We start from the raw sequence: 16,953 nt of genomic DNA, 5'->3' as shown, positions 1-16,953 counted from the left end.
TTTTTTTTTTTTTTTTTTTTCATTATTTTTCGTTTTTTTTCAACTTTGCTCGAGGAATCGATGAGGCCCTTTTTTTTTTTTTTTTCAAATGTGAGATTCTGAGGGATAAACCCCCTAGAGTACCACAAAAAGACTTGGAAGTGATGCTTGTTCTCTAATAAACTTATTTATATGTATGAAGATTTCATAAATCATTCCAAAGTCTAAAAATTTGAAAAATCTAAAAAAATAAAAAAAATCCGACAAATCCCAGAAATTGAGGAGGGAGGGGACGAGAACCAAAATATTAATTTTACACGGCCTTATAAGATGATTTTTCCTTATCAATGAATATATGCGCGTGATTAAAATACTATACGAGAATACCAGACATGAATGGTCATCTTGGTTTCAGGAAATTACGTGGTGTTTACAAATGTGAAGTTCACTTGTCTCCTACAAATAGCCACGTAAAGTATGAATTTTACACCTTTCATTCTCATTGACGATGTAACTTGTGCTGATACTTGCCGATGCATTCACAGATGTACAAATGAGTAGGTTGGTTTTTTCCTATTGTTTCCATAGCAACGGCACAAGATACGAGAATGATGCCACATTTCTTTTGCTGGCCCCAAAGTAACAGTAAAAAGTGACGAAATAAGTACAGTTCGTGCACAAGGAATTTGATTTCAATATGCTATGTCCAGTAAACGTTATTTTCCAACTGTCTATTTTCAGTATTTTATGTTTATTAGACGAATCCAATTTCACGCATTCCTGCTCCTCAATGGCAGCCATTAGCCGCGACGGGTACCCATCTATCCCACCTAAAATGTGGGATGAGGCGGCCTTGAAGGGTATTATAAAATGCATTCTATCACCCGTGTTACACGTAGACAAAAGAATGATGACAGTTTACAACACAAAAGTTATCTAACATCGAATTTTAAGCGGGTTTAATCCACCCAATTGGGTACTCACAACACCTGTTTGGTGCATGCGGGTACCCAAATATGGCCGACCAAATCCTGACCATGACTTGGCTCGTTGGATTCGTCTATAAGATTTTGTTTTCTTTATTTATTTTCACCACACAGGTGGATCGGTTGCAAATGTTTATGCAATGAACGTAGCCCGTCACAAGATGTTTCCAGATATAAAGAAGAAAGGTCTTTCTGGCCATCAGCGTCTTATTCTCTTTACATCAGAACAAGTAAGATGAGGATAGTGCATTTAATATTTAGTGTGTGTCTTTCATTAATGTTAACTGATTTGAAGGTGTCATTGTTTAGTGGATTGACACATTATTGTATTGGGGTAATATGAATTACTCACAAGTATACGGGAATATAAATAACTTTGCCTTGAAATATGTTACATTAAAAAGATTGCTCGTATTTATAAATATCTCGTGGTCATAAAGTTGAAATTTGTAAAGTAAATTTGTTAAGATTTATAAACAGAGAATAAGATACTCAATTTTGATCCTGTTTCATGAATGTAATATAACTTACTTTGATACTATACACCCCTTGATAAATGTGTGACTATTTTTGCATTTTTCTCAAAAAATAATAACACACTGGTAACCAAAGTTATGTATATTATAGGGGCACGGAATCCAGTAATAACACTGCAATTGCAGTGACTCAAGACAAGTGGTACGTTATTTATGATAAGAAAAGAGGTACCGCTAGAATGTATATCATTTCTTAACATATATAATGAACCACTTGTCTTGAATCACTGAAATTTCAGTGAAGTAATTGGAATCCTTGCCCCTATAATATACATAACTTTTGCTACCAGTGTGTAGTTATTTTGTGAGAGAAATGCAAAATGAGTCAGGTGGTGTAGTACCACCTTAACAACGTATGTAACATTATAAGGCAATGTTTTGGACATCATGTTTAAAGCAATACGTCATACACATGTATGCCCCCACATTTACGCCTTAAATTAATTAAGTCACCCATTCTTCCTCACCGACAAGTTATGTTACTAAAAGTAGTACTGTACGTACAGTCCTGACACCAAATTGATAATTCCGTTTCTTTAGGACAGTATTGCATCTTTCCTTTATTCTAATCAATTTTCGATCCCATTACTGTTACAGAGCCACTATTCGGTGGAGAAAGCTGTAGCCCTCTTGGGGTTGGGAACGGACAACTTAAAGCTGATTAAATCTGATGAGAGGTAATACCAATACAGCTTCTTTAACGTAAATATAGTAACATGAATATAGTAACATTCAGGGGCGTAGCCAGGGTGCGGGGTGGGTGGGGTTTAGGGGTGGGGTTGTTATGCGACCGCCCCCAATCGCCAAAGGCCCAAAAGGTCTATATTTTGCGTACATTGCGGATGAAAAAAACCCCAGTTTTTTAATGCTTTTTTTGTCAAAAAAGTCCAAGATTAGGTTCTTTTTGCTTTCTGGGAAAAGGTCCACTTTTGGGTCCACTTTTTCAAAATCTGCCCCCATCCCACCCCACCAAATAAATCCTGGCTACGCCCCCTGGAAACATTTCATTCGGAAAGGAACATACAAAAAACTATTAATAATCATATCGTAAATAAGGACATGGGGGCAATGCTATTTTTTATTTGCTAATATATATTGTATAGAATGAATAGAATACTTGAAAGAGACAAGTAGTATTTTGTTTGAACCGCTTAAGGTGGTACTCACACCCCTTGATAAATTTGTGACTATTTTTGCATTTTTCTCACAAAATAATAACACACTGGTGATATGACTCAGAACTGATATGAAAATCCACTCGCCAGTTATTTGGTGATAGAAATTAAACCAGATACATGGCCAATGGATCTCCCAGTTAGACGGGGAAAGACTCGAACAGAAATATACGGATAACAAAATATAACTTCACAAATAAACTTTAATTCCTCATCAACAATGTGATCACAACATAATATACATGATTGAATATGCTTACGTCCTCCCTCCACAGCGGCTGACTATCGACTACCCAGGATAATAGGCGAGGGTAATTGATGACACGAAGCCGCGGAGCGATATATTGAAATGAGGAAATATAGAAAGAAAATAGCGCCATAACACTGGTAACAAAAGTTACGTATATTATGCGGGCAAGGAATCCAGTTACTAGACTGGAATTTGAGTGACTCAAGACAAGCGGTATGTTATTTATGATAAGAAAAGAGGTACCACTAGCATGTACCTCATTTCTTAACATATATAATGAACCACCTGAATGACTAAAATTTAATTTTGATTTAATTGGATTCCTTGCCCCTATAATATACATAACTTTTATTACCAGTGTGTAGTTATTTTTTGAGAAAAATGCAAAATTAGTCACAAAATGTATCAGGGGGTGTAGTACCACCATAACATGAATCGTAGTGTGTATCATGAAACGTGTTTGGGATATATACGAAATGCCTTTAATATTTGATTAGCTTAGAATATTTCATGAATACTAACATTACAATTAGAAAGGAAACTACAGTAAGTAATATGGTGCAAATACGGATATTGAGGAAATACTTGTGCAATTTAGTGAAGCTTATGAATTTCTGTTGGAAACCTGTATAATTAATTGGAGGCGACTTAAATAGCAGAGGGTAGACTTGCCATGCTTACAGCTATACTATGCAACACACAATGCTGACCGTTATCTGGCTTAAACTCTCAACATGAATCATGGTGTTTGTCCAAATCATCCTAGGTTTGAACATTTAACTCAGGAATCAAATCCGTCATTATATAGAATAACAGGTTATCCCAAAAAAGATTTTGACACGAGGATGACTAGTCATTTTATAAAAATGGTAAAACCTATGGGGATTGTAACTGTACTGTAAAGAGGAATAATAAAGCTTTTATATAGGCCTATACTTGATTTCTACGAGCACAATGCATTAATTAAAAGCGGTAAAAGACCGGTTTCCCAGATAACATTTATTAATATGTCAATCACCATTCCAATTGCCTCAATTATTTAAGGACAATTATTCGCATTATTTCAAAATTACAACAAATCAATCGGTCATTGACTTTGTTCTGTTCAATGATATATTTATACATTTCTATTCTTAAGGGGGTACTACACCCCTAGCCAATTTTTTGCTTATTTTTGCGTTTTTCTCAAAAATTATAGCGCATTGGTGACAAGTAAGATAATGTATATTATAGGGGCAAGGACTACAACTACTGCACTGAAAATTCAGCAACTCAAGGCAAGTAGTTATTGATTTATTGATCAAATATTGGTTTTCCCTCATTTTTGACTGTAACTCCACAACTGTTGTCTGTGCTGAAATAAAATTTCCAGTGTAGCAGTTGTAGTCCTTGCCCCTATAATATACATATCTTACTTGTCACCATTGCTCTATAATTTTTGAGAAAAATGCAAAAATAGGCACAAAATTGGGCAGGGTGTAATACCCCCTTAAACTAATAATTGTGATATGCTTTTTTAAATTGACTAGACATTCGGACTTAAAGACCCATTCAGTGATCCCAGCGCATGTGTAAAAAAATTATTATTATTTATAAGTTGCTTAAAAGTGAAGGATAAGTTATTATTCATTTGGTATTTTGAAATGAAAAAACGAAGAAAACAGCAGTATTGACGAAGCTGAAGCCCCATTCAAATAAATGTAGCTAATTTAAATAGGACCTATACTGTCAGTATACTTTGATCAGCTCGTGATCGGCGGGAATTGTTATGCTTTTACCACTACGCCGAAAAGTAGACCCACGTTTAGAGTGATATAGTTGACCTGTCTGGTCTATATTGTGCATGTTAAATAAAGTAGACAAAGTAAAGGGCTTTAATTAATAATTTGTGATAATTTTGGCGGGATGTCACTTAAGATATATTGATATTAATCCGCGCCTGTTATAAGGCTGATCAAAGCATAAATTACAGATTCATGTAAAATGTCTTATTTTGTCTTAAATACATGGCTTTCGGCTGAACCACAACAGGCTATATTGTTAGCACATCTATGACAATGACAAAGGTACCAAAATCTGAATTTTGATGAATTTTACGATCGTCCGAATGAGCAAATCATTGAACGGGCCTTTAATGACAACACAAAAAGGTCTTAATAAAGGTCGTCGAACTGCTTTAAGAAACGAAGCATCCTAACTTTAAACTACTGTCGCAAGCAGCGAGCGGTTTTGTCTAAGTATTTTGTCACAAAAATAACAATTTATCTCATTAGTTAGTAATCAAACGCACTTCATTAACGATTCAACTATAACAATAATAATTTAAACATCCCACAATTCTGTTCGTTTTCCTGTGGGGTAATTGAGTACGCACTAGAGTACATGTTCGTTGAATTACTTGAATATCAATCGGCTGTTCTATTTGATATCCTTACACCCACTGTGGTAGACATGACTCCAATCTTCCAAACAGGGAATGTTGATTTTAAATATGCATTATCTGAATGGGGATTCCATTTGAAATCTACACCCCCTGTGTGGGGAATTGAGGTAATGTCTTCTATAGGGGGTGTGATGTCTTCTGTAGGGGGTGTGCGTATTTCAACTGCAATAGCCCAATGTAAGCAGCGATATTTCCTACATTATTCATTGCTCATTTTCTTCCAATCCAGAGGCAAAATGATTCCAGCTGAGTTGGAAAAAGCGATTCTTGAGGCCAAGGCAGAGGTAAGTGGTCTTGTATTACCAGTGGGCTGATACAAGTTAGCTGTCAAAATATTACAAACTAATATTATTTACCAATAATAGTTGAGACAGGGAAACAAAGTTTATATGTACTCTCTACTGAGTAAAGTTATCTAAGTTTATCCATAAATGGTTAAAATGTTCAAATCAAGCCAAATGATTAAAATAAAAATTAAAGTAAGGCCTCTTTCCAACAATTTATTCCACTGTCTTGTTTCGGCGCAACCGTAGAACAACTCCTCTTAGCACTGTGATTGTAATTATAATGTAATAACAGCCTCCCATTACACCTGGATATGCACGCAAATAACATATATGTTTAACATCAAGTATTCACAAAAGTTTTCTAAAAGTTATTAAAACGTCTTATAAATACTCTTTTTATTAACCGACATTTAAAGGTTTTCTGAATAACGTTTTGTGTGTGTTGGGCTGCGTGACAGGGTTTTTTCTTCAGTTTTTTTACTTGTTTGTTCTTTGCACTGAATGTTTTGAGGTTCACCAACTAGCGATAAATAAGATGACTAAAACAATTCGTTTTCATTCAAGCAGATTATTTTTATCAGATGATGTTTCTAATAAAATATTTCGTAAAAATCGGGTCAAAAATGCGAATTCTGGTCTAGTATAATAGCAGTGCACAGATGTAAATTAATTTCAATCATAACAAAAGTGCAATTCGAAATCTGGCTCAAATTGAGCCGTAGTTGTATATTAATGCAGAAAGTCGTGACTGGGCATTATAATATTGAAATGAATTATATATTTTATATACAGGGTGATCTGCCATATTTTGTCAATGCAACTGCGGGAACCACCGTCCTTGGAGCTTACGATCCACTGGAACCCATCGGTGATATTTGTGAAAAATATGGGCTATGGTTTCACGTTGATGTAAGTACAATATTACTGTCATTGCGTTTTACAGGAAAAAAAGTGGGTTTTATTAACCAATCATCCCCATCATTGAAAAGGAAAGATAAATTGTGTGTTTATCGTATTAGACGAATTAATGTTAAAATGTTCTATATTTGCTGCTTTTACTTTCACTTATAAATTTGGTATAAACTGAACAAACAAGCTTTTACCCTCATGATTTGTAGTAGAAATGCGATTATCTATAACGGTTTAAAGCTCGACGACTAGAACTTACTAAATACGTACAAATTTCCGTTATTATCATATTCTGTATATTTTTACAGAATACGGATTGATATGCCTAATGCCTATGAAATATATTTTCTAACTTTTGGAAACACCCTAATCTGTATGTTGGAATTAAATTCTAACAAACACATAATTACACATTGCATTTCGTTTAATTTAAATATCAACATTGGCAGTGGTGTAACTGGGGTTGGTAGCGCCCGGGGCAAGAAACAAAATTGGCGCCCCTACCCCCCCCCTACCCGAGAACATCTTAGACGTGGGCAGTGGCGTAGCTAGGGTTGTGGCACACAGGGCTAAGGATACATAATGGCGCCCCTCCCCCAAATTCTTGAAACTTTCATCGCTTGGAGGGGCGCAGAATCGATGCTGAATTGGTCAATTTGGCGCCCTAAGGGTGGCGCCCGGGGCACGTTGCTCCCACTGCCCCCCCCCCCCCAGTTACGCCACTGAACATTGGCTAGGTATTGAAAATGAGTGTCTTATCTGTATTATATTAAAAGCAAATTATAATTCTAAATTGATATTATTAAATAAAATGATAAATTGCTTACCATGCTTACAGCGTTTAAAAGAGTCTTGTCCGATGCGTCTGGCATAACCGTTGAAATATATATCAACTAGTTTACACATGTTTTCAGAACCACTTTCACGCTTATCTTCATGCCAAATTATCCATTAAACGAAAGTGTTTTTTATCAGAGAGTAAATGGGACAAATGAGGTGATCATAATGAAGTAATGCAGTCACACCTACCCACACTCAATCTACAATACTATAATGTACAATCTTTTAAATAAATTTAGTTATTTTTTAATTCAACCCAGATATTTTGGCATATATGTAATATTTATACATGTCCGAACTTATACCTAATGGAATCAGCCAAATTCATATAGTGCTTGTATAATTATGATAACATAGCATAAGACATTGAAACCCGTCATGAAACACTACAGTTAAGCAGTTAAGGGGGTACTACACCCATGTGGTAAATTTGTGACTATTTTTGCATTTTTCTCAAAAAATAATTACACACTGGTAACAAAAGTTATGTATATTATTGGGGCAAGGAATCCAATTACTACACTGAAATGTCAGTGACTCAAGACAATCGGTTCAGTATATATGATAGAAAACGAGGTACATCCTAGCGGTACCTTATTTCTGGTCATAAATAACAAACTGCTTGTCCTGGGTCACTGAAATTCCAGTGTAGTAATTGGATTCCTTGCCCCTATAATATACATAACTTTTGTTACCACTGTGTTATTAGTTTTTGAGAAAAATGCAAAAATAGACACAAATTTATCGAAGGGTGTAGTACCCCCTTAAGCGGCCGAGAAGTGGGATTTCTTTAATTTTCCTACTAGAAACCCACCCTGACAGTTGTTAATAATATCATTTTCATAATTTTTTGTTAAACAATAACAAATTAAAATTTTACCAAAATTATATAGGCCTATCATATACGCTGGCGAAGTTACGTAATAATCGGATTAACTACCATAGCAATAGGTGAAAACAATTTTTGAATATACCGCGCTGCACTGATACTTTCACGCGGTACCTCTGCATTGAACCATATCATTCTGATCACTTGCACCTGTAAGATTAGTATCATTGAAAAGACCAGTATTGTGTTAAATCTATAACTGCAGACATACACATGTGATTAGTTCAACCTGCTTGTAGTCAGAGAAGATGATAAAAGAGGAGGTCGCTCGCTGCCCACATCAAATAAATAATGTGTGCATCCGCCTATTGATGGAAACAATGATCTAATCCGATTGATCAACTAATACGATAAGTGGCTTTGCGAGTCACGACTGTCTAGCTCTAAACGACGCATGCCCGGATATCAATTTGTTACGTCAGTTGACCGCGAAATATAATTTCTGTATTGTTTGGCATGACTGGCTGCTAAGTTTGACCCGAGATCCCTGTGAAAAAGACCCGCATTTGGGATCCAAATAGCATTTTTGGACACGTTTGGACACAAAACGGGAGTATATGGAGAAACTGACACGAGTTTGAATTACTGATTACACTGGTTTTAAGTTTCCGTAAACTGCCGCAAATATTCAAATAGTTATCATTTAAATTTCTTTTCCTTTGACCTTATATTAATTTGACTGGAAAATTAATTATGCTTGACTTTCCATAACTTAACAATTTTTGATTTTTTTAATGGGAGTTGCGATATATATAATGCTTTTTCACTCGTTTAAAAATCATGGTCACCCTAGTTAGTATTTTTTTTTTTAAAGAAAAAAACATGATTTGACTGCAAAATTGGGACTTTAACGATGCACTTCCGTGTGTGGAATATTTTCTCCACTAGAGAGAACTACCAAATCAGACGAGCGTGTGGCGGATGAACAGATTACCACAAAGGAAGTTTCAAGTGGTGTTTTAAGTACCCCAAACAAAGGAAAAGTGAATAGAGGTTAACTGTGGGTAATCGGATTATATGTTCGAGCGATCTCCTCTTTTCTCATCTTCTCTGTTGTAGTGCAGCGCGATATGTTCAAAATTGTTTTCACCTATTGCTATGGTAGTTAATCCGATTTATTACGTAACTTCGCCAGCGTATTAAAAGCTTGCATTTCATTGTCCATTCCATCTATTGATGTTTTTTCCTACCATATCATCATAATAATAGCCTTTCAAATTCACTGAACATCTCTTGCAATTTCTTCCACAGGCCGCATGGGGAGGTGGTGCGTTAGTAAGTAAAAAGTATCGTTCACTCATGAAAGGTGTAGAAAGAGGAAACTCTGTCACGTGGTGTCCACACAAGCTCATGGGTGTTCCTCTTCAATGTTCAGCATTTATACTGAATGGAAACGTAAGTTGAGATTATGAAATTATTTAATATTATGTAAACATCCAATGCCATTACCGACTTCTAATTTGCCATTAAACGCATTTGAAAAGAAAAGAGGGAATTGTTTCAGATGACCACGCACGTAGCTTTTAAAGTAGTCAGTGGCTTTGCTGTTTTTCCATTTTTCCTATGAGACTATACCTTTTTTGGGTGGGGAGCAATATCACTGTCACCAAGTTTCCTATATAAGATATTTACCGCCTTCATAGCAAAGTTATACAATTGGTTCCACAAAGTTTTGTGATTCACTTATCATTACAGTTATATATCAAGTCATTGTATTATAATGATGTTTTTAAATCTGTTTTCAAACCTGGCAACAAAATATTTTTTTTACAGGAAGATGCACTGTATAACGCCCACAACGCATGCGCACAGTACCTGTTTCAACAGGACAAGTTTTATGACGTGACATGGGACACTGGTGACAAATCCATCCAATGTAGCAGAAAAGTCGACTCATTTAAACTGTGGCTCATGTGGAAAGCAAAAGGAAATGATGGCTTTGAAAGGGAAATGGACAGGCGGTTTGAATGTGCAAGGTATGGTGATAATTATACCTGCTTTGTTTGGGTGTTTTTTTTTATAGTCTTTCGTCGTTTTGTCCATATTCTCCATTTCTTTGTCTTAGTGAACCGACAACTTTGGAAGTAACGTCGTTTTACCAGTACACGGGTTTCAAAGTATTCATTTTTTTTCGCGAACAAATTAAACGTGTAGAAAATAGCTAGTAATTCTTTTTTCTTTTCTTTCTTTATTTCTCTTTTTATCGTTCGATGGCAGGTTGAAAGTAGTTCTGTTTTCTTTTATTTCTTTCGTTCATTTTTATCGTTCCTTGCCAGATATAAAGTAAGATTTGTTTCAAGGTGAATTATTAAAATAACAAACACACGTTCTATATGAGTTAAATCTTTCTGGCTTTCTTTCTTTCTTTCTTTCTTTCTTTCTTTCTTTCTTTCTTTCTTTCTTTCTTTCTTTCTTTCTTTCTTTCTTTCTTTCTTTCTTTCTTTCTTTCTTTCTTTCTTTCTTTCTTTCGTTGTTTGTTTGTTTATTTATTTATTTATTTATTTATTTATTTATTTATTTATTTATTTATTTATTTATTTATTTATTTATTTATTTATTTATTTATTTATTCATTCATTTTATTTATTTACTTTCTTTTCATACTTTACGTTCAATTGCTGCTAATGCAATTTTGTAAGTAAAGTTGTCTTTCCAGTCCCAGGGTGTATAATAATTTCATTTTTTGTCTGCTTATTGCCTGTCATAGCAATGCTGACTTCCTGATCGCGGGATTCCATTCCATATCACATAAACACGCAAAACAATTGTTTTTTTTTATCGACAGACACATGGCTAAAGAAATCAACAGAAGAAGTGACTTTCTACTTTTATTAGAGGTGAGTAAATGTGTCAAAGCATCAGAAGCATTCGAGAATAGTAAATTGTAACGGCAAAAGTTAAATTGAACATGGTCATGGGATAAAACGTTAGCGTATTAGATCAACCTATCATGTTATTATCTCATTCCATACACATAACATTTGAGCAGACACCTATGTCTATGAGTTTCAATTTCAGGACATATCCTGCTCTCGCACTGAGATCAATACTCAATGTTAACTCTCATGACGCGGGTGTCGACTGCAGACGACATGTTTCAAATTTGTTTCAAAAAATTCAAAAATTTTAGAAATGTAAATTTTCATGACCATATTTGGAATCAGCATGAAAAATGCATTAAAATGAGTACAAACAAGCCTAGTATTGGTAGCTCTTGATATTTTGAGAAAATATTTCAAAACTTCAACTTTTTCCGTTGAAGCGCATGGCTAGCACGAAGAGCATTAATATTTTCTTCTCAATTGTCATTATGCAGCCTGAAGCACCAAATGTATGTTTTTGGTACATACCACCAAGTTTGCGAGACATGCCCGAAGGTCCTGAATTCTGGGCAAAATTACACAAGGTGAGTTTTCTATGGCAATGCTTATTTTGATTTGGGCTTTAGTTAACATTTATTTTGAAATAAAGTCTGGAGGACACACATGTGAATCTAGACTGGTCATAAGTATGAGTATGCATTTTCCACGAATTGCACTTGTATAAACGAACCATGTATGGGATCCAGATGGAGTGACGATTATAAAAATAAGTAACAGAATGATACTAAAAATAATACTGAGCTCTTACTACACATAACAAACACCGTTCCTAAATAAATGAGTGAATGTTCTTAGTCATCCAGTAGTTTCAAACAGAGTTTTGGAATTAAATCTAATACTGGAACTTACTTTTTGCAACTATTGCGATGTTGCATCTGGAACCACCAGACGTCATCAGGCAACTGACCCGTTGGACTGGTTACGTGATAGACGGCTAGGTATCGACCCGATGGCCCGGTCCCATGCATGAGATAAGTTAAAGCGGAGTCCCCCTTTCTTGTTCAGTGATGGTTGCTCAATGCGTTCCCAAATGGCTTCTTTTATGCCTCTCCTATGCCATTGTTCCTCCTTATCAAGAATAACGACTTCCTCTTTCTTAATTGAGTGTCCAGTGTCCTTACCCTTCCTAAATGTTCCAACGTTTGTTATTATTACATTTCTTTATCTTGTTTTCGTGCAGGTGGCTCCAATGATTAAAGAGCGTATGATGAAGTGTGGCTCTATGATGTGCAGCTATCAACCAATGGGAGACAAAGTCAATTTCTGGAGGATGGTCTTCCCGAGTCGTACATCAACCGTCAAAGATACAGAATGGGTGCTCGATGAAATGGCAAGGCTAGGAGAAGATATTGTGATTGAGTGAATGAGCTTCTTTGAGAACTGAGAAAAATTTTCGGTATAATATGAAAAATGTTGTGTTTCGATATATGAACAAAGCTTCGTATATGCATGACGTATTGAGGCGGCGATTTCACAATTTGATTGCTGTGTGGCTACAAAAGTTAAATGAAGATTCGTTCTTATCAAATATATCTGTAAGAAAGATATGTACGAATAAAATAATACAATATAAAAAGGCAATCGGTTTGTGCAGTGCACTCTCTACTACAATCACTTATATGTTTTCAATGATTATTCTATTTGGTCAAAATACCTATTTAGAAATAACTTGCTTTTTTTAAAGTTAAACATTATAAAAAATGTTTCAGGAACCAGTTTTTAACGATTTTGATTTAAAACAGCTAAAGTTCCTAGAATCATTTTAGGTTTTGTCAATGTTAAAAGAGAAGTTGACATGAATTATAAAACCTTTGTCATTAATATGAATAATGCTTCCAAAGGTCTTGAACAAATTAAATGAATACATGATTTCGGTCATATCTGTGAAATGTTGTATGGTTGAAGAGAAGGGAAAAGAAAAGTGTCTTGTTCACATGTGTTTTTACTGTGTATGTTGGGTTTGAAGCGTTTTACCAGTGATAGACAGCAGCTGTTTGCATGTCAAAAGTTAATATATTGTTACAAGCTAGTCAGAATCAAACGAATGACTGTGAGAAATTGCGAGGTTCATGTAGGTGTCCGATATCTTTGATACTGCCAAATGTCAGTTAATGTTTGAAGAATAAAATAGTGAAAAAGAAAATTTGAAATTTCACTTTCTCTGGTGCTACTTATATAAATAAATCTACTCCGATGTTCAGGTAATTTGTGGAGAGGTAAATCCACAGATTCCATACGACATCACTATCTCTACAAGGTGCCGGCAACTTGCGCAAAAATAATTTACCCAGTTGTAACTTCTCCGCTAGGTACAGGTAATTATGGAGATGTAACTGTCAGCCCAATATGCGCAGCCTCTACGCAAGGGACCGTCAATTTTGGAGAAGTACCCTACCTTTATTCTTCACCAGTTCCGGTGATGGTGAAGTATAACTGCTCCAAATGCGCAAATTCTCCAATAGGCCTATGTATTGGAGAAGTCACTGCCATATTAAGTCCATGAACAACGTAAAATATGGAAAGTATTACCTATGACATTGGCTGTATTGCAGTATGTGTCGATCTAATGGGAAAATCACATTCTATCAGAATTGCAATGGTAGAAATAATTTGCACCCGCATAAATTACATGAGTTGGTTCTCCCCATGGATTTGGATAAAGCTTTAGAATTTTGACCTTATCATTTGATATTAACCAACCAGAAAGTTATCTGCCACAGTAAAGGATAGTGTACATGTACTGGATACATGTACATTGTACACTGTACATGCCTTTATTGTGGATTTCCTGGTCCAGCTTAATTGACCACAAACATGACAAAGAGAAATGCAATACTCATGTTCCATATATGTCAACCTCCTGGACTTATTTGCGCAGGTTTTACACCACGAGCCGACAACTGTGGAGTAGTAACCATATCACTGTGATATATGCGAGCCTCCTTTGCCAGTTCTCTGCAGGTACTGGCAATTATAGAGATGATTATATACTGACATTATGTGCCTAGGTTTTCCACCAGCAGTTTGTGGAAAGGTAATAGTATGCAAAGTTGTTCCTTTGCATTATTTACAGATTCTTAAATAATATAAACAGTCTATACAGTGTAAACACTGTGTTGTACAGCTTAGTTTAAAATACAGAACAATGTATACTAAAGATTTCAATTGTAAATCAAGTGAAGACAAACTAACCAGGTATGCCATTACCTTAATACAAATTGGAACAACTGAAATAACAATAATAATAATAATGATACATACATACAAATAAAACTAAGTCAAAAAAATCAAAGTATGGCTCTACGCCCATACAATGAAAATAAAAAGGCACAGTTAAATAATAATTCCAGATTATGTAATATTAAATGTTCGGTGTAGGAATTAGATGTTCATTGTCACTGTATAGTTATATAATCATGTATTGGTATGTATATTATAATAATTCACACAGGTGCAATAAATGAACTACGTGTGTAAGATTGACAAGGCAATAATAAGCATATTTAGCCATATGTGTCCGTGTTGTCGTCATTATAAGTTCACATTCAATACTTCCAATTATAGTCAGGACTGGGATACCCAGCTTAAAGGGGTATTAAGCTGGACTAATAACATGCATGATATTAGTGGTGACTAATGTTTCGTTTGGATTTTGAGACCCAAAATGTTTCTAAAGTTTGTAAATGTTGTAAGCCACTTATTGCTCGATCAAATTAGACTATTCAACGAAGACATTAAATGTAAACTTTGGTTCTCGTATCAAAATTGAAGTACCAACATTAGACCGAGAGCAACTTCACGCAATTGAAGTACCCAATAATGAGAATATACAGGTAGAAGATGCGCTAAATTGCCGAAAAATGTCAAGGATTGCATGTCATGATTACTGTAAATGATATATCTACTGTACAAATAAACATTTCAAAAAAAGTAACTAACCCCCTTAAAATAATGGTCATTATTCAAAAACGGGCTATTGTATTGTAAATCTGTAAAATGCGTTGGAAGCAGAATTTATTTCTGCGCATTTAGACACCTCATTTGATACGATAGCCCAGAAAACATTAAAACACCGGTCAATTTAATGTAGTGAGGTCCAGCTTTGAAAATTACACTTACAACAATACAAAAACACACAGATGTCATTACACAGATTTTCGTCCATTATACTGGATACAAATCAATAGAATTTACTGCAACTTTCAAATCTTGGGTTACATTGATTTAAATGTACACTGTGACGTCAATATTTAGTCAATTGCTACAAATGAGGTGTCAAAATGCACAGAAATAGATTCTGCTTTCAACGCATTTTACAGATTTGTAATACAATAGTCTGTGTTTGAATAATGTCCATTATTTAAGAGGGGTTTTAGTTACTTTTTTTGAGATGTTTATGAGCAAAAGCTAGACTCGTGATTTTCTGTTATGATAGACATTAGGCTGACTGACATTAGCTTGTCTTAAATATTCGTCGCAGTTTGAGAACTTGCTTACTTGTACCAAATAATTGAAATGCGTGCCCTATGAAAATTGGAAAGGCGAGTGAAACATACATTCGATATATGTGAAGCACAGACCCCCCCCTGTATCTCACCCTTACCAACTCCCCATCTTTTAATGTTGGAGGGTCTCGCGGACCTGTTGTGCAACATTGAATTGGGGCAGCGTGGCAGAGATATTCCTATACCAAAAGACAGGCAAAGTGTGCCAACATTTTTTTCCAGGATTGTAGGTGTCACTAGATGGATCAAAGCTGCTTCTACAAATTCATTGATTTAAATTTGACTGAAGTACACGCAGTTTTACAAAGGTTTTTGTTGAGTGAAACACTTAATAAAAAGATTGCAAAAAAGAATAAGTGATAACAGATTAAGATGGTTAATGCATTGGACTCCAGTGCCAAAGTTGAAGGTTCGAGTCCCTATGGAGTGTGGTATATTTTTATTTGCTTCCTCATCCTTTTTTTTTCTCGTTTCTTCATATCTGATAAGCCCTTCAGTGTGTATGAGAACATACATATGGGATATGAGCAGTTCTTGTTGCAGTTCATAATTCAGCTGCAATTGTATCTGATGATCGCCGTTGGGGCGTGAAACTGCGAGTAATAAATCATGCTGTAATAACATAATTACGTGTATGTGTATTTTATTATATGCTCTACTATCAAATCGTATCGAGCACTATTTTATTGACTATCTATAATATTATATGAGAACATACGTAGGCCTACTCATACGATGCACTGACACTAAACATGCTAAACAATTTGAGAATTGTCCAAATTTCAAAGAAAAGAGTGTTTGCCACTTTGTTCCGAGCTTTCTGGCTTTTTTTGGTTAGACCCCGATTTTTAACGTCCGGTCAACCCTGGCTAAAGATAAATAAATAAATAAAAATGAAAATTCAGTATGCACTCTATTCCGTTGCTTCATACCCCGGCATAACGAAAATGAGAATACCAAAATTATACCATCATGATTTATATCCAATGTCACATACGTACTTTAAGAAATGGACAGCAACGTTTACACAGTATATTTTGCGGGACTTGAGAGCACATCAGACACACCAAATTGCATTCTAAATACGACGAATGACCTTCTGATATCAAATAATTTTGATTCTTTTTAAATTCAAATTTCATGGCAAATCATTATAAATTGATATTTTTTACATTTTTGATATTAAATATTCCTCGAGGTAAACTTTACAAATCTAATGATATGTACTTAAAAGTATGTATACATACATAGCTGTAGCTGGGATAGACTATG

General features: G+C 35.1%; 1 protein-coding gene across 1 annotated transcript in view; it reads left to right on the top strand.

Annotated features, from left to right (window-relative positions):
- LOC140137376 (cysteine sulfinic acid decarboxylase-like) overlaps positions 1-15,553 on the top strand; it is a 57,326-nt gene extending 41,773 nt beyond the window's left edge. Inside the window, exons 6-14 of the mRNA XM_072159051.1 lie at positions 1,080-1,195; positions 2,099-2,178; positions 5,599-5,653; positions 6,449-6,565; positions 9,546-9,689; positions 10,068-10,270; positions 11,080-11,131; positions 11,611-11,700; positions 12,357-15,553. Coding sequence (XP_072015152.1) covers positions 1,080-1,195; positions 2,099-2,178; positions 5,599-5,653; positions 6,449-6,565; positions 9,546-9,689; positions 10,068-10,270; positions 11,080-11,131; positions 11,611-11,700; positions 12,357-12,539 — 1,040 coding nt within the window. The 3' untranslated portion in view covers positions 12,540-15,553. The remainder of the gene's footprint in view (positions 1-1,079; positions 1,196-2,098; positions 2,179-5,598; positions 5,654-6,448; positions 6,566-9,545; positions 9,690-10,067; positions 10,271-11,079; positions 11,132-11,610; positions 11,701-12,356) is intronic.
- The last annotated feature ends 1,400 nt before the right edge of the window (positions 15,554-16,953 follow it).

This window comes from Amphiura filiformis, chromosome 1 (genome assembly GCF_039555335.1).
Source record: "Amphiura filiformis chromosome 1, Afil_fr2py, whole genome shotgun sequence".
NCBI lineage: Eukaryota > Metazoa > Echinodermata > Ophiuroidea > Amphilepidida > Amphiuridae > Amphiura > Amphiura filiformis.
Note: the sequence above shows the minus strand (reverse complement) of the source record. Positions and strands in the feature narration are given on the sequence as shown.